The 22227-nt window shown below is 47.1% G+C and overlaps 1 protein-coding gene across 1 annotated transcript; it reads left to right on the top strand.

Annotated features, from left to right (window-relative positions):
• The first annotated feature begins 920 nt into the window (after window positions 1-920).
• LOC134408219 (cytochrome P450 2A4-like) lies at window positions 921-18911 on the top strand. The gene is made up of 10 exons (XM_063140405.1): window positions 921-1061; window positions 5630-5843; window positions 7242-7404; window positions 8679-8828; window positions 10839-10999; window positions 12029-12205; window positions 13180-13321; window positions 14843-15030; window positions 15619-15760; window positions 17245-18911. The coding sequence occupies exons 2-10, from the start codon at window positions 5667-5669 to the stop codon at window positions 17424-17426; spliced, it is 1482 nt and encodes a 493-aa protein (XP_062996475.1). The 5' UTR covers window positions 921-1061; window positions 5630-5666; the 3' UTR covers window positions 17427-18911.
• The last annotated feature ends 3316 nt before the right edge of the window (window positions 18912-22227 follow it).

The raw sequence follows: 22227 nt of genomic DNA, 5'->3' as shown, positions 1-22227 counted from the left end.
GTTCAGCTTTAATCTTAGAATGCTTTCCCTGCTCTCTCCATGAAATGGTTTTGTGAAACCATATGCCCGGATATTTATAGGGTCTCACTTGCTCAATCTTGGAGTTCCCCATGACCCAGGAAAATCTGACCTTACGTTTGGAAAACACCAGTACCTTGGATTTTGTGTAATTGATTGAAAGAAGGTTTCATGTGATTAGTTCTCTCTTTGTTGTGAGATAACTGTATATATTTTATATTGTATTTTATATTATGCTTTTATACTGGTTTATATTTTGAATGTTTTTTGTGGTTTTAATTTTTGTAAGCCACCCAGAGAGCTTCAGCTATTGGGCTGTATAAAAATGTAATAAATAAATAAAAAAAACAAATACAGACTTTGGCCCGGAACGGGTATCGGAACGTGGTTTTGGTGCAATATTTGGAGCTTATTGCATCAGGCTCACCTAGTAACGTGTGACTGGTGAGTTTGGTTGACTTACCTTGTTTGGAAGCTGCCGTTTCAGCCCATTTTGCGCAACATGGACTTTGGCCCGGAATGGGTATAGGAACGCAGTGTCTTTGGACGTTTTGTGGCTTATTGCATCCCCGCCATAGAGTTATGTGTGACTGGTGAGTTTGGTTGATATCGCTCATTCAGAAGTGGCTGTTCCAGCCGTCCCATTCTGTTCCGGATGTTGTTTTGGGAGTTCTGGGGTTAATAGTGATATAATATTGCAATGGTTTTAGTCCTGAAATATTGTTCCCAAGTGTTGCTAACACCTGCCACTGTTTTTGGTATTTTTTTTTTTTTAATATAAAGGGGTTGTTCCGGCCTGTCCCGTTCCATTCCGGCTTTTACACTGTCCCGTTAGGTCTTCCTCTTTCTCCTCTCCACGCCTCCTGCAGGCAACATTTAGAGCATTACGGTCTGAAAGGCGCCTAGCTGGTGGCAAAACGTGCCTGAACAATCAGTTGCTGTGTGTGTGTGTGTGTGTGTGTGTCGAGGGCCCTTTCAGAAAGGGGGCAAGTGGAGGAGGAGGAGCAGCAGCAGCGACCCGAGGGCTGATTGTGTCCCCAAAGGTAGGGAAGACGGTAGAGATAAGTTTGTAAGATGCTTGAGCCTTGGGGAAGTGGCGTGTTTGTGGGTGGTTATTTTTGTTCCTTTCAAAGAGACTGGGAATGGACTTGCCCGTAGTGTTGTGCCTGTATCCTAAGCTACAGCCCTTCCCCTGTGTTTTGTCCAGGAGACCTGCTGAAAGCATGGAGATTAGAAATGGGAGGGAAAGAGGCAGGATTGTAAGGGTGCCCCCCTGACCCACACCCCAAAAGGACAACTTGCTACATCTTGGTTAATGCCACACCCTTATCAGTCCTTTTCCTTATCAGGGAAACATTCTGCCTGCCACAACGTACATGGTGGTCTCTGTTGCCTTGTAAAGCCATAACTCACAGTGGATTTCTTTCCATGACACCGTTACCCCCACAAAGTGTGCATATGCTCAACACACTCATCTGTCAAGATCCGCACAGAAGTGGGGTCCAGGCAGGAAAATGATCTTGTGTGAAGCTGGTCTGAAACTGCCACGAGGCGAGGGCCATTTGGGGCTTGGGTGGCAGAGGGGTCTACTGGGGAAAGGAGCCCAGGAGGAGACCCTGGCAAAGAGGAGGTGAAGATGGACACTGCCAGGTGGAGCAGGATTTCTGAGAAGGGCTCCTGCTGGCAGGGGTGAAACACTGGAGTGGGGAGAGAGGGGGCTCTAGGTACTGGTGTAAAACTCTGTGCCAGCTTTCCCCAAACTGCCACTCCCATCACTCACAATGCAGGCTGGGAAGGGTGGGGGTTGCAGACCAGCCCTGGAGGGCCCCAGGCTGGGGGAGGCTGCGTCGTGCCGTTTCCTGGGGAGGAGCTCATTTATTTATTTATTTGTTACATTTATATACCGCCCCATAGCCGAAGCTCTCTGGGCAGTTTACAAAAGTTAAAAACAGCAAACGTTAGAAAAGTATACAAAATTTAAAAACATAAAAACAACAGTATAAAAACAACAGTATCCATTTAAAAACAACAGTTCTGGGGTCCGTTAAAAAACAAACTTAGCATTGTTAAATGCTGTTAAATGCCTGGGAGACAGGACAGACGAAGGAGGTGGAATGGCAGCCCCTTCGCGAAGGACAAAGGTCCACTTGACTTGTGAAATTCAGGGGGAAACACTGCAGGGCATTTGTTGCAGAAACATCCAACAACTCCGTTCTAGTAATTATTCACAGACACCAAACAGACAGTTTTTGAAGGGAAGCGGGCGGGACCTTGGCCCCATTTCCTAGACGGCAACAAGAGACTTGAGGCACCGTGGTGGTGGTGGTGGCCAAAGGTTCCAGGGGTTTTGCTGAGGAAGGGTCACACGTGGGGCATGGGTGGGTGTGGCACTTCTCCCCCCACTCTCCCTAAGGGTGCCTTTTCTCTCTGATCTTGGATGAAACGGATCTGTGCAGCAGAAGCCTGCGCTGCGGCTCCAGCGAGAGCTGAGCTCGTCAAAGTTCTCCGAATTCCATCTCGACAGTCCACTCCGACGCCACTCTGTGCTAGGTGGCCAGCTTTGCTCTCATTCTTTTTGCATGAAGATCAACGCACATTTTCATGCCTAGTTTTAGGTCTGTCTGCATCTTTGAAACATACATGTTCTTCTCCCACTGATTAAAGCATATTTGTGCACATTTTTCAACTATGCATACTGTTGAATGCCTATATATATATATATATATATATATATATATATATATATACCACACGTCACATTATAAGCTCAGAAATGTATGGACTTTGACCATAGCTTGTGTCCGAAATGGTGCTTGGTGTGAACTGGATAAATCCTCATCAAAAATAAACTGAAATGAATTCCTCCTACATTCCTAGTGCTGGCCTGGAGCATTCAATTCCCCGGTCAAAAACTGACTTGCAAGCATAGAGAAGAGTTTGGAGGAGCACTTCTGTTGCGTGGGTATCTGGATTGGTGGACTAGGAGCAGAACAGCTTGGGCCAGGAGATCTACACCAAGCAGGATATGACACTTTGAAAACTGTAGATGGAGTGTGTGTCCTGGGCTCCAACAGTTGTCACTACTGTTATAAACAATTTGAAAGCAGTAGGGTAGAGCCCCCCATGGTCTCCCACAACACAGGAGGCACTTAAGAGCTTTTCTACACAAGGCCTTTATTGTGTGCTCATCATAGAATCATAGAATAGCAGAGTTGGAAGGGGCCTACAAGCCATCAAGTCCAACCCCCTGCTCAATGCAGGAATCTACCCTAAAGCATCCCTGACAGATGGTTGTCCAGCTGCCTCTTGAAGGCCTCGAGTGTGGGAGAGCCCACCACCTCCCTAGGTCATTCGTTCCATTGCTGCTCACAGTCAGGAAGTTTTTCCTGATGTCCAGCTGGAATCTTTAACTTGAGCCCGTTATTCCATGTCCTGCACTCTGGGAGGATCGAGAAGGGATCCTGTCCCTCCTCTGTGTGACAACCTTTCAAGTATTTGAAGAGTGCTATCATGTCTCCCCTCAATCTTCTCTTCTCCAGGCTAAACATGGCCAGTTCTTTCAGTCTCTCTTCATAGGGCTTTGTTTCAAGACCCCTGATCATCCAGACCCCTGATCATTCCCTGCACATGGTTGTTTACAGATACTTTAGGTGACATCAAGATCCTCAAGTTTCACATCTGGGTGTGTTTTTTAGAGCACTTTCCCCTGGGATTATTTTAGAGTGTGAAAATGGAATACTATTTGTAAAGCAAAATAAAATACATTGTCCCACTTATGTAATTGTGAAATTCCACTAGAACAGAGCATCACCTAGAGGTTACATAGTGGAAAAGCAGGAAAGGAAAAGTGTAGATCTCAACTCTCCATTGAAACTCAAAGATACAGGGGTTAGCAGCCCTGTGTAGGAAAGCTCTTGGAGAAGATGACAGGGGCAGGATCTACACTGCTGCTTTAAAACAGTTTATAAGAGTAGTGACAACTGTGGGGGCCCCAGGACACGCTTCACAGACAGTTTTCAAAGTGTAGGGTGAACATATTTTGGAAACCAAAAAGGAGGACAACATGGTCACCCCCAAGGGGGCGTGTCCAGTACCAAGGGGGCGTGCCCACCTGAACATAGCCTTGGTCACATGTCTGATTTTACAGCACACATTTAAGACAAATCTGTTCTACATAACATCTTAATGTTAAAATCACTGAAATAAAGAACAAGTGAGAGATTCAATGTATCTGAAATTAACTTCACTCACTCCTACTTTTGTAGGTTTTGCTGTACTTTGAAGCTTTTGCTATACTCTGTGTGTTACATTCTCCCCTTCCCTCAAATATCTTTTCTGACTGTATCTTCACTCATTGCAAGCTGCTGTTGTTGTTAACAGGGTTTGCTACTGGAACCAGATCTGTTTCAAATTTGGTATGGCTAAAGCTCTACCTAAAAGCTATCATTGTGCCAACTTTCAGCTCTTTATCTTTAAAAATGACAGTTTAAAAAATAATAATTTTAAAACCTCTTTTTTAAAAAAATTCCTAAAAAATCAATGGATGAACGGACCTGTTTCAAATTTGGTGTGGCTAAAGCTCTACCTAAATCCTATCATGGTACAAAGTTTCATCTCTTTATCTTTAAAAATGACTATTTTAAAAATAATAATTTTAAAACCTCAATTTTTAAAAAATTCCTAAAAAATCAATGGATGAACGGATCTGTTTCAAATTTGGTTTGACTAAAGCCCTTCCTAAGAGCTACCATTGTGCCAAGTTTCATGTCTTTATCTTTAAAAAATGATGGAGTTATAAGCATTTTTGTTAATTCCCATTAGAGCTGCTCTTTGAAAAATCCGGAATTCTCCTCCCCCCTCCCGGATTTGCCACCTGAAACCCGGACAAATCCGGGTAAATCCGGTCATATGGTCAAAGTGCCATATCCTGCTTGGTGTAGATCTGGCCAGTGCCAGGCCCAGGCTTGGGGGAGCCCTTGAGCCTCCCCACTCCCTTTGCCTTGCCGTCCATTTGCTCTCCCCCTCTTGGCCCAATGGGCCAAAGGGGAACAGCAGGCAAGACGGTTGCTCGTCCCTCTTCTCGCTCTTGTCATTGCATCACCACGAGGGGAAGGCAGGAGCAGCAGCAGCAGCAGGGCCAGGAGGAGCCGAGGGGCGCCAGCGGGCCCCCGACAAGGCTGACCCCAGAGGCTGACTGGCAAGCCAAGTTCAATTCCCTGATCTGGTGCGCAGCCTGAGAGCCTCAGAGCAGGGTCCAAGATTCCCTGGGGGATTTGAATGGATGTGTCTTGCGCAGTTTCCTGTTAAAACAACAGCACTGGAGTGGCGCAGGGATGGTGGTGGTGGTGGGGTTGGATGAAATGAAAGGATGAGGGAAGAGCGATGACTCTGAGTGCCAGGCGCGGGGTCAGTGAGAGGAGGAGGAGGATGGTCCAGGACCAGGTGCCCACGCAAGCCTCTTCTCTGAAAGCCTGGGGCTCCGAGGAGGAAAGGGGAAAGGAACGTAGGCATCATACACCTACATATGGCAGGGCACAGTCCTGCCCCATCCCCCCATCCCACAAAGGTATACAGGATTCTCACCAGCCATGTGGGCTCTCCTTCATTCCAGGGCAGTAGCTCATTATCTGTGGGGAACGTGCATCACCATGGATCTCCTGGGAGAAGCAGCCCTTATGCTGGCAACATTCCTCTTTTTCTGGATGGTCCTCTCAAGGTGGCAGCAAATGCGCCAGAAAAAGATGCCACCTGGCCCAATGCCACTCCCCTTTATTGGGAATTTGCTGCAACTCAGCCCAGAGAATATATATCGTTCACTCATGAAGGTAATTCCTAAAACTTCTCTCTCTCTCTCTCTCTCTCTCTCTCCCTCCCGGATTCATCCCATGTACCTGTTTCCCTCGATTTATCCCCTACAGTGCAAAGCTGTCGTTGTTGTTGTTAGCTAAATCACACCCCGGGTGGCAGTGCTCCTGAGATCCTTTGCATACCAGGAAAAGGGTTTAAGGGGGGAAATGTAAAAAATCATAAAAAACCAACAGATGACCCAATCTGATTCAAATTTCCTATGCTTAAAGCCCTCCTTAATATCTATTACTGTGCCAATTTTGATGTCTTTATCTTTAAAAGTTATGCAGACGTAAGCATTTGTTTAATTTGAAGCTTAAGAGAATCAAATCCTTCTCCTGCGCCCCCAGTGGCCGCTTGGAAAACAAAGAACGATTCACTCCAAAACTAGTACCAAAATAGGGCGGGTCTTTTGCCTTTGAAGCACAATTAAAGCAGGATGCCTGGGAGCGCTTCACAGTCAAAGCAGATTATAAACTGGAAAACTTCAGAGTCCTTTGAACGCAATTTGCAGTGATTGCACAGTATAACGCTGGTGTGATGAAGCTATCTGTCTTTGCTTCTCTTCTTAACCATTCAGCTCTTTAAAGATCCCCTTAGTGCAGACAAAGATATTTGTCTAACGTTGACCCTCTTGCATTTCTGAGCTATTTTGGGCTGATTGTTTTGGTATAGGAATATCAACATGACCCAAGGTATAACCCCCAGAGGGAGCGCTCTGCGAAGGGATGAGACAGGGATTGTAAAGCCAGGAGCGTCGTGAAAAAAAAGAAATGGTTTTCTCTTTCTCAAAACCCTAAAAATTGTACTCATCTCTCCCAACAATTTACTTGGTGGGATGGACATCCTTCCCCTTCTCTGTTGGGGTCTCTGTTTTTGCCCACCCTGCTAATCCCTCTGCTCCCTGTTTCTCATCAAATCACATGGCTTTCAGTGCTGCCTTTATACTGATGCTACCCAGTGCACTCTCTCTCTCTCTCCCCCCACCCCACCCCACCCCAGACCTCTCTCTCCTCTGTCCAGTAATGTGTTGTGAGGGCCTGGTCTGTCATTTGGACTCTCAGGAATTGGCAGAGCTGGCCCACATGCTCAGCCAGTACACCTGATGCTTTTGAGACTCTTTGTTTGAAGTTGCATTATTAACTTGCCCTGGCTGTGTGAGCACCACCCAGGGTACCTCACCATCTCTTGGTCTCTCACCTGCCAGGGCATCCCACCAGCCACAGCCAGTAGACAAGAGTCCTGGGCAAAATGTAGCCCGGATCTCCTACCATGCCTGCTCGGGACATATCACCTCCCACACCTCTTTCTCTGCCTACTCCATCAATTTCACTCTGCTTCATTTCTTACAATGCCACTGTCTGCGTCTCTTACAGCTCAGTGAGAAGTATGGACCCGTCTTCACCATTTACCTGGGATCCCGGCCGATTGTGGTGCTGCGGGGATACGAGGCAGTGAAAGAAGCCCTGGTGGACCAGGCTGAAGCTTTCAGTGGCCGTGGGAAGCTGGCCATGTTTGACTGGCTTTTCCAAGGCTATGGTCAGTCTCTACATTGGAGGGAGAGATGTTCTTGACATTCATATGGCACTAATTGCATGCAAATTGCTGCATCTCACACACCCCCATAGCTGTATAAAGATGGATATGTTGTTATGGCCATTTTAAAGAAGCGGAGAGAGAGAAGGAAAGAGAGAGGCTGGGAGGAAGAATCTTTCAGGACTAGTCAGTGAGTTCATAGCAGGGGTAAAATTTGAGCTGTTTTCCAAAATCCAATGCTCTGTGCCCTGGTTATAATATACCTGCCAGGGATCCGCTCTGGATTATCATAGGAGAAATCTCATGGGTATCAAGCTAGCACTCTCTCCCCTGGACTACATCAGAATCTTAAAAAAGAAACGAGGCCTTTCCTAATATCCCTCAACAGAGGCATCTAGAGATTTTGCATTGAAGAAATCACCCAGTCTTGTGTCCACTTGCCCTCATCCAGTAAAGTTAGTCCTGAGCACCCTACTGAAAGCAAATCGTGTGGATTGAGACTAGCATGTTTCTCTGGTCTCTCAGCGGGAATTAGTCATGGCGAACTCTAGTGGGATTGGGGCTATAAGAAATAAAGAAACACCAATAATCCACGGATGATGGTGGTCTGTGTGTACCAGCCTCAGGTGTGTACCAGATTTGCCCCTAACTTATCTCTGTCCACTTGAGTTTTCTGAAGATGGGGCAGCTGCTGTTTTTAATCACACACACACCCCGGCTGACTTTGGGAGGCACTGCCACTGGGACTGCACTGGCCATGATGCGACTGTTCCTCACCCACCCACCCTGTACAGAATTTGGACAGCGTTCACCTTTGGACAACAGACGGCAGTTACAGCTTTTCCAAGTACACACACTGAAGCTGGGGCAGGTCAGAGTGGGTCTATTTAGCCCAGCACCCCTGATTCAAGCAGTGGCCAGCCAGATGCCCAGCAGGAAAGCTTACTAATGGGAAAAGCCCTGCTTCCTTGCTTGTCCACCGATTTCAGTGGCCTCTAAATATGGAGGTTCCACAAAGCAAGTAGCCACCAGTAGAGCTCTGTTCCTCTATGGATATTTGTAATCCTCTCTTAAAGCCAGCTTAGCCAGTGGCCCCAGTATCACACCTTGTGGCAGTGAGTTCCATAGTTCAAGTATTTGTCAGGTGAGCTTACTCTTTCCCACGGTTCTCTCTTCCGCTCCTGGTTGCACGCTGCTATTGCTGCTGCACTCTGACCCCTTCCAATTGTATTCTACTTCAGTACCCCTGTTGCCCTTCCTCCTCTTCCCCCTCCCAGGACTTCCTTTTTGTACTGGACCACGTGCCAGAGAGCTGCGGCGATTCTCCATCATGACCTTGCGGAATTTTGGGATGGGGAAGAGATCCATGGAAGAGCGGATTCTGGAGGAAATTAACTTCCTTCTGGATACATTCCGGAGCATTCAAAGTCAGTGGTGTTCCTTCCTATGCTCTTGGTCCTCCCCCCCTCCCAATTTATTTTTTCTCCACATGTTAGACATTTCAGCATCAAAGTACGTTCTCCAGGGAACTTGCAAAAACCAGTTGATAGGATGTGATATGCAGCCCAGATGAAATGAAGTAATACAATTAAGATACAAGAACTACAGAAAATGGCAGCACCATTAAAATCTACAGACAGAAAAGCTGGTGTGTGTGTGTGTGTGTGTGTGTGTGTTTGTATAGCAGTGTGCCAAATATATTGGGCTACAACTGTCACCCCTAGCTAGCATGACCCAAACTATCAAGTTGGGGCAGGCTGCAATATAGGATTTACCTGTTAATGCAGGAAGAATGAGAAGTCGTTGGGTGGACCGGTCTTGAGAGAAAGTTCCAAAGGTGGAGGAGGGCCATGAAGATGGATCTGGAGCATCTTTCTAAGAGAAAGACAAAAAAAGGGGGGGGGCTAGAGCGTAAACAGAGCAATCCAAGTGGGGAGTATTTTCCTAGCCTGATGGATGAGGTTGGGCAGTTATTACAACCCAAATCCTTCCCACTGGGCAGTGGCGTCTCCCTCTCTAGGCGTGGCAGCTGGGTCCCCGACTTGGTCAGTGTGCAAGGGCAGCAGACCTTGCTCTAATTTATTTATTTATTACATTTTTATACCGCCCAATAGCCAAAGCTCTCTGGGCGGTTCACAAAAATTAAAACCATAATAAAACAACAACCATAAAGACAACCATCTGTCAGGGATGCTTTAGGGTGGATTCCTGCATTTAGCAGGGGGTTGGACTTGATGGCCTTGTAGGCCCCTCCCAACTCTGCTATTCTATGATTCTATGAACCAACAGGTTAAAAACACAAATACAAAATACAGTACAAAAAGCACAACCAGGATAAAACCATGCAGCAAAATTGATATAAGATTAAAATACAGAGTTAAAACAGTAAAATTTAGATTTAAGTTAAAATTAAGTGTTAAAATACTGAGAGAATAAAAAGGTCTTCAGCTTTTCATGCACCTCCTGCCATATTTCATCAAAACCTTGCTTAGGCACTTCGCCTGGTGGCATGCTACTAGGCCAGGCCAGGCCGGATCACCGCATCCCCCCTTGCTGGTCAGAGTAGGCAGTGAGCTGGAGGCAGAAGGGGGGTGGAAATGAAGGATTTTTGGAAGGAACATAATCACTGGGTCCTCTGTCCATGGAGAAACTGAGCAGGGTTGTTGAGGACAGAAAAGGGACATTGTGAGGCATTGTTGGAAATGCACAAGTGTCTAGACAGAGGCATAGGTAATGATGAACTAAGAGCAAAAAGTGACCAGTCAGCTGTACCAAAGATGCTCATGCAAACCAGAGCCCTGCGTGCATTGCCACCGGAGCACAGAAATGGCTTGTTTGCAAACTTTAACTTAAATCTGTCACTGCTGAAGCCCCCCTGAAGCCTCCCAGAGTGCAGGGCATGGAATAACAGGCTCAAGTTAAATGAAGCCGAATTCCAGCTGGACATCAGGAAAAACTTCCTGACTGTTAGAGCAGTACAACAATGGAATCAGTTACCTAGGGAGGTTGTGGGCTCTCTCACACTCGAGGCCTTCAAGAGGCAGCTGGACAACCCTCTGTCAGGGATGCTTTAGGGTGGATTCCTGCATTGAGCAGGGGGTTGGACTTGATGGCCTTGTAGGCCCCTTCCAACTCTGCTATTCTGTGATTCTATGATTCTAAGATACCCCCCCACTCTCTCATATTAATTTGTAGTCAATTGACCAGAAAGAGAAGAATACAAATTGTTTCAACAGGGAATCAATACAATGAATTAATCGCAGAAAACATATCATTAAAACATATATGGAAATAGTGCATAGGGATCAAGTGTGGAAGGGAGCAGAATCAAGAGAAGGACACATAAATTGACATTAGGCCTTGAGCTGAACATATTCAAACAGTTATACACTCGTGCATGAAATGCCTCTCCCCCCTGCCCCTCCCACCCCCGGCAGGTGCTCCCATCGAGCCCACCTACTTTCTGTACCGCTCGGTGTCCAACGTCATCAGCTCCATCACCTTCGGCCACCGCTTTGACTACAAAGATCCGGAGTTCACGTCCTTGCAGAACATGATGTTGGAGAGCATCCGTTTCACTGCCACCCGTTGGGGGCAGGTATGCCGGAGGCGTCTGTCTGTCCATCCATCCATCTCTCTCTCTCTCTCTCTCTCTCTCTCTCTCTCTCTGTGTGTGTGTGTGTGTAAGAGAGAAACCTAATGGGAATGAAACGTTCTCAGCATTCCATGGTGGTGAGTTCTCCATTTCAGTAGAACCTTCCCAGACAAGTGATGGCTGGATGAATGAACCCATAGAGCAGGAGTGGGGAGCATCAGGCCCAGGGGCCAAATCCTGATGGGATTATTTGGTATTGCTGCCTCTTGTTAGAAAGGCAGTTAGCAGAGAAAAAGCAAGAGGCAAACCAGAGAGTGTCTTCACTCACGGATCCCAAACAAAGCAGCCCTATGCCTCCATCCTTACAAGATTCTATTAGCTTCATCCCACATACCTGTTTCCCTTGAATTATACCCTACAGCGCTAAGCTGATGGCGTTGTTGCTGTTGTTGTTTTTGCTAGCTAAATCACACTCCGGGCAGCAGCGCTCCTAAGATCATTTGCATACCAGGAAAAGGGTTTAAGGGGGGAAATGTAAAAAAAAATCATAAAAAATCAACAGATGATCCAATCCGATTCAAATTTGGTATGCTTAAAGCTCTCCTTAATATCTATTACTGTGCCAATTTTGATGTCTTTATCTTTAAAGCTTACACAGTTGTAAGCATTTGTTTAATTTGAATGTCTAAAAGTATCAAATCCTCCTCCTGCGCCCTCCCCCCCCCCCCCCCCGTGGCTGCTCGGAAAACAACAAATGATTTGCTCCAAAACTAGTACCAAAATAGGGCGGGTCTTTTGGCTTTATAGCACAATTAAAGCAGGATGCCTGGGAGCGCTTCACAGTCAAAGCAGATTATAAACTGGAAAACTTCGGAGTCCTTTGCACACAATTCGCAGTGATTGCACAGTATAACGCTGGTGTGATAAAGCTCTAGGCTTCCAGCCATGGAGAACCACCTGTGTATCAATGGTAACACTAGTCTCAGAGGCACGCAGCATTCCGTTCTGCCCTTCTCTCCCTCAAATGCACAGATCTATGACATGTTCTCAGGCGTCGTGCATCACCTGCCGGGCCCCCACCACAAAGCGCTCCAGAAGCTCTCGGAGATGGAGGATTTTTTCATGAAGAAGGCCAAAGCCAACCAGGAGACCCTGGACCCCAACGCCCCTCGGGATTTCATGGACTGCTTCATAGTGAAAATGCAGAAAGTAGGAGAAGGATGTCAGGGGCAACTGCTTTTCATTGCTATAAAAAAATTTGTATCTTACGGATTTTATATTATGTTTCTTTTCCTGTTGGATTTTGAGGTTGTAATTTTTGTGCACCGCTCTGGGTGCTCTGCGTATTGGGCAGGATAGAAATGAAACGGATGAATGACTGAATGGAGGATGTAATTCTAGCGAGAGGCAGAGCAGGGAGCTAACTAGCAGCATGGTGTCAGCCATGGCAAAGGCAGCCAGGTCCTCTGCCAGTCAGGAGAGACAAAACTGGTGTAGAAGATGGGCATAGGGTTTGACCCGATAGAAGGCTGCTTCCTATGGCTGTTTCTACACCAGCCCCAAAATCCTGGCTGGTCACAGCTGACTCCCTGTGCATTCAGATGATGCATAGGGACTCCTGGGATGAAGGAGGGACGAGAATGGGTTTTCCCAGGGATAAGTACTCTGGGAAAACTCGAATCTTTCCAGGGTCTTGGGATCATCCTGAGACCGCGGGAGATGTGGCTGCCCATCCAGGCTTCTTCCCTCCTCCCGGTGAGTAGCAGGGACTAGTTGGAGTGCACACGTGCTCGTCTCCTTTTAAAAAATGATTTTTTTAAAAATGGCGGGCGTGACACCCTCCTTCCTTCCGGGATGTCATGCCTGCATGTGGACTAAAGGGGAGAATCTCGCGATCAGGATATCGCAAGATCCTCCCCCTCCCTTCCTATGGTGTAGAACGGGCCTCAGTCCCACTTAACTGTGTGGCTTCTTGGCCTTCACCCTCAGGCCGCCCCATTTCTCCTGCCCACCCACAAGAACCAGGCTAACTGTCTTAATTTCCAACATATTAGGGCTGACCTTCACCCTCAGCGGTATCTATTGTCGTGACATCATAGAAGCTCAGCCAATAGCTATGGGGGGGGGAGAGGGGATCACTCACAAACAGATAGAAATTGATCTTAATGTTTTCTTCTCTAAAGGAAAGTGAGGAACCAAACTCGCATTTCTTCCTGAAGTCTCTTGTCATAAACACAATTGGCATCTTCTTTGCTGGCACAGAAACCATCTCCAGCACTTTGCGTTACGGCTTCCTGATTCTGCTGAAATACCCAGAGGTTGCAGGTGAATGTGGAGGTGGAAAGTAGGGTGGAAAGAAAGGCTCCCCAGCAAGGGAAAAAAGAGGGAGGGGGAATCCCCATCACCTTTGCACCTTCCTGGGCCTCATCTCCACGAGCACAGGAGGAGCGCGCCTTGCTGTCATTCTCTGCAGACTGCTGAAATGGTCTCCGCTCCATCATTATAGAACCATAGAATAGCAGAGTTGGAAGGGGCCTACAAGGCCATCGAGTCCAACCCCGTGCTCAGTGCAGTAATCTACCCTACAGCATCCCTGACAGATGCTTGTCCAGCTGCTTCTTGAATGCCTCTAGTGCAGGAGAGCCCACCACCTCCCTAGGTAACTGGTTCCATTGTCGTACTGCTCTAACAGTCAGGAAGTTTTTCCTGATGTCCTGCCGGAATCTGGCTTTCTGTCACTTGAGCCCATTGTTCCGTGTCCTGCACTCTGGGAGGATCGAGAAGGGGTTGTTATGTGGCAGAGCCAGACGCCCCTAAAACTTGGCTTTCAATGCTGGAAAAGACGTACTTTGGGGGTGGGGAGTGGAGCCAACATCATCCAGAGGGAGGCTTGTTACCCACCCCTCTCCAGGTCCCCCCTGCCGCTACAGTTTATTTATTTATTTATTTATTTATTATATTTCTATACCGCCCAATAGCCGGAGCTCTCTGGGCAGTTCACAAAAATTGAAAACACTCAAAGTATGAAACAACAGTATAAAACCGTAATATAAAATACAATATAAAAGCTCAACCAGATAAAAATAGCAGCAATGCAAAATTACAAATTTTAAACACCAAGTTAAAATTTATTTATAAACTGTTAAAATGCTGGGAGAATAAAAAGGTCTTCACCTGGCGTCTAAAAGCATATAATGTAGGTGCCAAATTTAATAAATAGGAATGGGGAATAACTAACCCACAGTGCTGGCTCCCCATGGCAGCACCCCACCCCCACCCCCACCCCCCTGGCACAAATAAATCCCACTCCAAAAGGTATCATACCAGCCCTAACACTCCATTGGAGAGCCCAGTTAATGCAGCTCCCAGCTCTGCAGTTGCACACCTTTGGAGCTGACACTACATTATAGAAAGGAGTTAACACAGTCCTTTTGCACCTCTGGAGCTGCACAGCTCCAGAGCTAACACCACGTCACAGAAGCAAATTAACAAAGTTCTGGAGTTAATTAACTCAGGAAGCACATAGACATCTCTCAATGGGAATACTAAAGGAGTGAATGGGGGAAGGGCACACTCAGGATTTAATGCAGAGGTACGGAGGCACATTGTAGATCAAGCACCTGGGAGCCACTTTAACTAAAAAGAACCGAGTAAAAGGGCTCTCTGATATTGCAGCTTTTCCAGGGGGAAGCAGTGGTTGGGAGCATGTTGGGCACGTGCTGCAAAGCACCTCTCAATGCAGCCAAGATGTAGAATCCCCCCCCCCCCCATGAAGGCAGCCCACAATTCTGAAAATATAACACGGCTTGTCCAATGACTTCTTCATATCCTGCTGTTTCTGAACAGGAAAGATGCAGAAGGAAATTGACCTTGTGATTGGGAGAAATCGCTCCCCAACTATGAAGGATTGCAGCCAGATGCCCTACACCGAAGCTGTGATCTGCGAGATCCTGAGATACACTTCCCAGCTCCCCATCGGCGTATCTCGCCATGTGATGTGGGATACCCAGTTCCGGGGTTACACAATCCCCAAGGTATGGCTGACGTGAGCCTTTTCCTCTTTCAGCATCCCACAGGGCCACCTCGGGTCTGGGCAGCGCCCCCCTGCCTTTTCCCCAGCAGCTCCTGGTCATAGAGGGCATTCGTGGCCATGAAGCTGGGTTTCAAATCAGCCTGTCTTTGGACTCTCTTGTGATGCTGCCCCTGAATCAGTCACGCAGAGCTTCAGGCCCCTGAGCCCAATTCGGTCCTCCTGAAGGCCAGCCCCCTTCCTGAAGGCCAGCCCCCTTCCACCAGCCAGTTTTCCTCCACCGCTGATTGTTTTCTGGCTTCCTGCCTTTTGTGTGATATTTCCCCCATTTGGAAAGGTTGAAATGCTTCTCCAAAGAAGATTCTGGTATGTGGTGGCATTTTCGGTCCTGCCCCCTTTGCCTTTGCCCCCCTCACTCACCACAGTCATGTGGCTCCCGGGAGCTTCTCCAAAGGTTCTGCACCCTGCCTTTAAATGTGAACCTTCTCCATTCATGGATATCTGTACAGCTCCGAGGTGGCTTTGGCCTGGTGGTCTCCTCTCGAGCCTTTTCATGGTTCTTTCCCTTCCTTCTCTCTTCATGTTTGTTCAGGGGACTGAGGTCTTTCCTCTGCTGGGATCTGTGCTGAAAGACCCCAATCATTTTGAGAGACCGGAAGCATTTGACCCCCAACACTTTCTGGATGAAAACGGTAAACTGAAGATGAATGATGCTTTCATGCCGTTTTCCGTAGGTAAGTCCCTCCCACCCCACGCAAGAACTAACTTGCAGCCCCAAATATTCAGTCCAGCTTCCCTGGCATCGGGAGGACTGGATCCAAAGCCTTTGCCATGCTTCTCTCTACGGGAGAGATGATGTTCCCATTCCGCATGCCTGTTTCTGAACTGCCCTTGCTGAGCAGTGAGCCAGGGGACGGAGACTTCCGTGGTGCCGTCCAGCAGCAGAAGCAGGGTGTAGGGTACAAGACCAGGGCCGTTCTCTGCAGAACCAGTGAGAGCTCCCGGGGGCAGTGCTTGTCAATCCAAGAGAGATTAAAGCTCAACTGAGCCCTGATACCCACCTTCCCCAATCTGGTGCCTTCCAGACATTTTGGACTACAACTCCCAGCATTCCTGAGCATGGCCCATGCTGGCTGGGGCTGATGGGAGTGAAAGTCAATGAGAGTAAAACAGTGGTTTTAATTGCTGTGAATGGCCCAGACTGCTTCAGCTATTGGGTGATCTAGGAATGCAACCAACCCATCAATGAATAAAAATAAGTCCCAAACATCTGGAGAGCTCCAGGTTGGAGAAGGGCTGCCTTCTATGCTCAAGAAGGATCCATGAGCTGCCAGAGCCGACCTTCTCAAAGAGTGTGGTGGGGTGTTTTAAGAGGCAGCTCCCTATGAGAACGTTTTGGAGGTTTTAGTTTAGGAAAAAAATGATGTGGGGCTGCAGGGTGGGGAGAGGATGATAGTGATTTCTAGAATTATGTATTGAATGGAGAAAGAATCATAGAATCATAGAATAGCAGAGTTGGAAGGGACCTACAAGGCCATTGAGTCCAACCCCCTGCTCAATGCAGGAATCCACCCTAAAGCATCCCTGACAGATGGTTGTCCAGCTGCCTCTTGATATGTATGGAACTATGTATGGAATCATTGTCACACAGAGGAGAGCCAGGATCTCTTCTCAATCCTCCCAGAGTGCAGGACACGGAATAATGGGCTCAAGTTACAGGAAGCCAGATTCTGTCTGGACATCAGGAAAAACTTCCTGACTGTTAGAGCAGTACGACAATGGAACCAGTTACCTAGGGAGGTTGTGGGCTCTCCCACACTTGAGACATTCAAGAGGAAGCTGGACAGCCATCTGCCAGGGATGCTTTAGGGTGGATTCCTGCATTGAGCAGGGGGTTGGACTCGATGGCCTTGTAGGTCCCTTCCAACTCTACTATTCTATGATTCTATGAAAGTGGAGACAGAAAAGTCCTCCCCCCTCACACAAACCTAGAACTCAGTGGGGTCATTCATTGCATTGGAAGAGTGATTGGGGAAAGAAAAAAGGATGTCCTTCAACAGTGCAGAGTTGAACAATGGAACTCACTGCCAGGAGATATGGCGAAGGCCACCAATGGAGAGGGTTTTAAAAGGGCGGCTAGACACCTTTAAAAAAGCAGAAGGCTATTCAGAAAGCAGAGAGACAGGATTGCGTCATTCCCTTTCTCCCCCTTCCACAGGGAAACGAGCATGTTTGGGGCAGGAGCTGGCCCGCATGGAGGTCTTCCTCTTCTTCACCAGCATCCTTCAGAACTTCTGCTGCGAATCTGTTGTCCCACGCGAAGAAATTGACATCACCCCCAAACTGATTGGTTTTGTCTCCGTCGCACATTCGTACGAAATCCGCTTCATCCCACGCTGAAAGGCCATTGTCCGAAAAGATGTCCTCCATCGCCAACCAAAGAACAGAAAGGCTCTCATGGTGTTTTTTTAAGGAATAGGCAGCAGGCGGGCCGTCTTTTCCCCACAATGCTAAATGCCTCCCCCCTCCCACACAATTTCTTGGGGGGAACAATACAGTATATTTCCATTTTAGATGCCATTGGACGGGACCCCATAGAAGAATGGTTTCCGTGTCAGACATCTGTTCATTTGATCTTGTGTTTCAGGCCAGATCCTTAGACAGGAATCTGAGCAACCTTCTCATGGATCTTGGATTAAAGAAAAAAATCGAGTTGGATTCTTTTCACTTCTAACTAGAGACCTGTAGCCAAAGTTTGTTTTATTGAAATGTACGTGTAAAAATTAACTGAAACTCTTTGTCAAACTCTTTGGCCTTGTTGCCTCTGGGCTCCGTGGCCCATGTTCCACCACAAAACCAGAATGCGCAAGCCCTCCTCTCTTTAGACCCGCTGTGAAGTCCCCGCCCCACCCCGTAGCACCCTTTGCTCCTTAACACCTTCTTGGCTTGACTCCTCGCACCCTCTAGGAGCGTTTCCAAATGGTTATGATGAACTGTAGGCACAGGTTCGGGATTTCGGGGAGTGACATATATGCCGATTTGGTGCTTTCTGGGGACTTGTTATGCTTTGAAATGCTATGAACGGTTTGCCTCACCAGGCAATGCACAGCTCCAGCTAGTGAGCCTTTGTGGTTTTCAAATAGACTCTATAAGGACCCGCTTTTAGGTGGAACTCCTTCAGCTCCTTCATTGCCTGGAACCTTCCCTTCAGTAGAAATGTGAGCTGTCCCCAGCCAAGAGTTAGGGTTCTTCCTCTTGTGGTCTGGCCAGCTGTCAAAGAAGAATTCTACTCTTGGTATTTTGACTGCAACATGAAGAGATCAATCACTTCCTTGGCCCAGCCGGCTGTTCCATCTCTGCTAGCTTTTATTAGCCAAGAGGGGCAAGGATCCAGTACAGAGGTGGTTGCGCGAACCCGTCCAAGCACCTTGTCAGCTTGAGGATGTTGACTGGGTGCTTGGACAGGTCTGCGCAACCATCTCTGTACTGGATGCTTGCCCCTCTTGGCTAATAAAAGCTAGCAGAGATGGAACAGCCGGCTGGGCCAAGGAAGTGATTAATGCCTTTTTGCGAGAGGGAGTGGTCCCGGGCCGTCTGAAAGAGGCGGTAGTGAGCCCACTCCCGAAGAAAACTTCCTTGGACCCGGAAAATCTTAGTAACTACAGGCCAGTGGCAAATGTTCCATCCCTGGGCAAGGTCCTTGAGCAGGTGGTTGTGGGCCAGCTCCAGACACTCTTGGATGAGACTGATTATCTGGATCCATTTCAGTTGGGTTTCAGGCCTGGTTTTGGCACGGAAACAGCCTTGGTCACCCTGTATGATGACCTATGTCGGGAGAGAGACAGGGGGAGTGTGACTCTGTTGATTCTCCCTGATCTCTCAGCGGCTTTTATTTTATTTTATTTTATTTATTACATTTTTATACCGCCCAATAGCCGAAGCTCTCTGGGCGGTTCACAAAAATTAAAACCACAGTAAAACACCCAACAGGTTAAAACACAATTACGAAATACAGTATAAAAAGCGCAACCAGGATAAAACCATACAGCAAAGTTGATATAAGATTAAAATACAGAGTTAAAACAGTAAAATTTAAATTTAAGTTAAAATTAAGTGTTAAAATACTGAGTGAATAAAAAGGTCTTCAGCTGGCGACGAAAGCAGTACAGTGTAGGCGCCAGGCGGACCTCTCTGGGGAGCTCGTTCCACAACCGGGGTGCCACAGCGGAGAAAGCCCTTTCGATACCATCGACCATGGTATCCTTCTGGAACATCTGGCTGAGTTGGGAGTGGGAGGCACTGCGTTGCAGTGGTTCCACTCCTACTTGGCAGGCAGGCTCCAGAAGGTGGTACTTGGGGAACATTGCTCGGCCCCGTGGATTCTCCAGCATGGGGTTCCGCAGGGGTTGGTCTTGTCCCCCATGCTGTTTAACATGTACATGAAACTGTAGGGTGCTGTCATCCAGAGTTTTGGAGTGCGTTGTCATCAGTACGCTGATGACACGCAGCTCTACTTCTCCTTTTCATCTTTAACAGGTGAGGCTGTGGCTGAGACAATGGACTGGATGAGAGCTAATAAACTGAAACTCAATCCAGACAAGACTGAGATGCTGCTGGTGGGTGGTTCTTCTGACCGGATTGGGGTGTGTGTGTTCAACCAGTTCTGGATGTGGTTGCACTCCCCCTGAAGGAGCAAGTTCATAGCTTGTGGGTCCTCCTAGAACCATCTTTGTCACTTGAGGCTCAGGTGGCCTTGCTGGCATGGAGTGCTTTCTACCAACTCCGGTTGGTGGCCCAGCTACGACCTTATCTGGACAGCTTCAGTTGTCCATACTCTGGTAACCTCCAAATTAGATTACTGCAATGCCCTCTCCGTGGGGCAGCCTTTGAAGACAGTTTGGAAGCTGCAGCTTGTGCAAAATGCAGCAGCCAGATTGATAACTGGAACAAGGAGGTTTGAACTAGGGATGTGCTCCGCTCCGATTAGGAGCGTAGAAGCAGTAGCGGATTGGCCTGCTCCGCCTTACCCAGAGGCGGAGTAGGAGCGGACCGCGGACCCCCTAGAAGCAAGGCGAAGAGAAGCGACCATTTTTCGGAGCTCCGAGTTCAGTCGGAGCGCTCCGGTCGCCATCTTGAAAACATTTCGCCATAGGATTGCATTGCGGCAAATAATCGCGCATAACTACGTTGTTTTTGAAGCTATCGTTCTGGAAATTCTTGTGCACAGAGAGTCGTGGATGGGGGTCATTTTGAGACCACTCTCACCTCTCTGCGTGCTGTGGTTCACGTGCAATATTTTTTTAAAAATCGGGTCAACCGCGGGGCTCAAACTGCGTTTCGGCTTTTCGCCCATAGGATTGCATTGAGGGAAAGAATCGGGGATAACTGGGGGGGGGTTTAAGCTATCGTTCTGAAAATTCTTGTGCACAGAGAGTCGTGGATGGGGGTCATTTTGAGACCACTCTCAACTTTCTGCATCGTACGGGTCGCGGGCTAGAAGTTTTTTAAAAATAGGGTCAACCGCGGGGCTCCGTTTCGGCTTTTCGCCCATAGGATTGCATTGAGGGAAAGAATCGGGGATAACTGGGGGGGGGTTTAAGCTATCGTTCTGAAAATTCTTGTGCACAGAGAGTCGTGGATGGGGGTCATTTTGAGACCACTCTCAACTTTCTGCATCGTACGGGTCGCGGGCTAGAAGTTTTTTAAAAATAGGGTCAACCGCGGGGCTCCGTTTCGGCTTTTCGCCCATAGGATTGCATTGAGGGAAAGAATCGGGGATAACTGGGGGGGGGTTTAAGCTATCGTTCTGAAAATTCTTGTGCACAGAGAGTCGTGGATGGGGGTCATTTTGAGACCACTCTCAACTTTCTGCGTGCTGTGGTTCACGTGCAATATTTTTTTAAAAATCGGGGTTTGGGTTTTTTTTTTTTATTATTATTATTTTTTTGGAAGCGATGACAGGCACATTCAACTCCCAATCCTGATGAGAATTCATCTCCTCAGAAAGCATCCTCCTCCAATCCCAGCGTTGGAGGGGGGACTAAGGCAGACCCACCCTGAGAACTTTCTGTTTTGTGTCTCTTTGTGGGTTGGCGTTCGTGGAGGGAACACTTACTTAGCTAGTGCTCCTGCTTTGGAGATAGATTAATTTAATATAGGTTTAGTTTGGCGCGTGTGTGTGTTTGTTTGCTTCTTTCTGACTTGTAGCTTAGTTTGCCCTGTGTTTTCCCCTTACTTTGATTTAATATAAACTTTATTTTTGAATTTTGGAGTGTGTGGTTGGGTTGGTTGCCCCCCCCCTTCCCTGTATTAAAGCCTGACTGTTCTGCTTTTGTGAAAGCTTTCTTTTGAAAGCATACACACACTTTTTGTCCCATTTCCCTACATTTATATTCTTAAACATATTTTATTATATTCTTTCACATAGTCCATTAGTATATATTCTCATACATATTATATTAGTATTCATATTTTGTTCTTCTTATAGTAGTGGTTGGTTCTTTTTCCCCCTCCCCTCTCTTAAATCCTGATTGTGTTTCCTTCTATCTTCTATATACCAAATATACCAAAAAAATTGGATTCTCTTTTTCTTCTCTGTGTAACTTCGACGGAGTGGGCTGCTTTTGTCAAGTTCAACAGGCAGCCACAGATTGAGCATTTTGGGGAAAGCATACGCACACCATTTCCCTATTCTTAAACATATTATTATTATATTCTTTGACATAGTCTTAGTAGTCTATTAGTATACATTCTCATACATATTAGTAGTAGTATTCATATTTTGTTCTTCTTATAGTAGTGGTTGTCCCATTTCTTGTCCCATTTCCCTACATTTATTAGTAATATTCTAAAACATATTATTATATTCTTGTAGATATTCTTAGTAGTATATTCTCATACATATTAGTAGTAGTATATTTTATTGTTCTTGTCCCATTTCCCTACATTTAAACATATTATATTCTTCTTATACATATTCTTAGTAGTACCTTATACATAGTATTAGTAGTATTAATATTTTGTTAGTCATCATGAAAAGAGAAAGCAGGCGTGCTGAAAGCAGCAAGGCTCAGTCTGCCAGCAGGGCTTCCTCTCCTCCTGTGAAACTCAAACGGGCAACTCCTTGGCTGACTGCTCCAAAACAGAAGCAGGACAAGCAGCAGGCAGAGCCACTCTCTTCTGCAACTTGTGCCCGGCGTTC

Source organism: Elgaria multicarinata, chromosome 13 (genome assembly GCF_023053635.1).
Source record: "Elgaria multicarinata webbii isolate HBS135686 ecotype San Diego chromosome 13, rElgMul1.1.pri, whole genome shotgun sequence".
In the NCBI taxonomy this organism is placed as follows: domain Eukaryota; kingdom Metazoa; phylum Chordata; class Lepidosauria; order Squamata; family Anguidae; genus Elgaria; species Elgaria multicarinata.
This window is presented reverse-complemented; position numbering and strand designations above follow the sequence as displayed.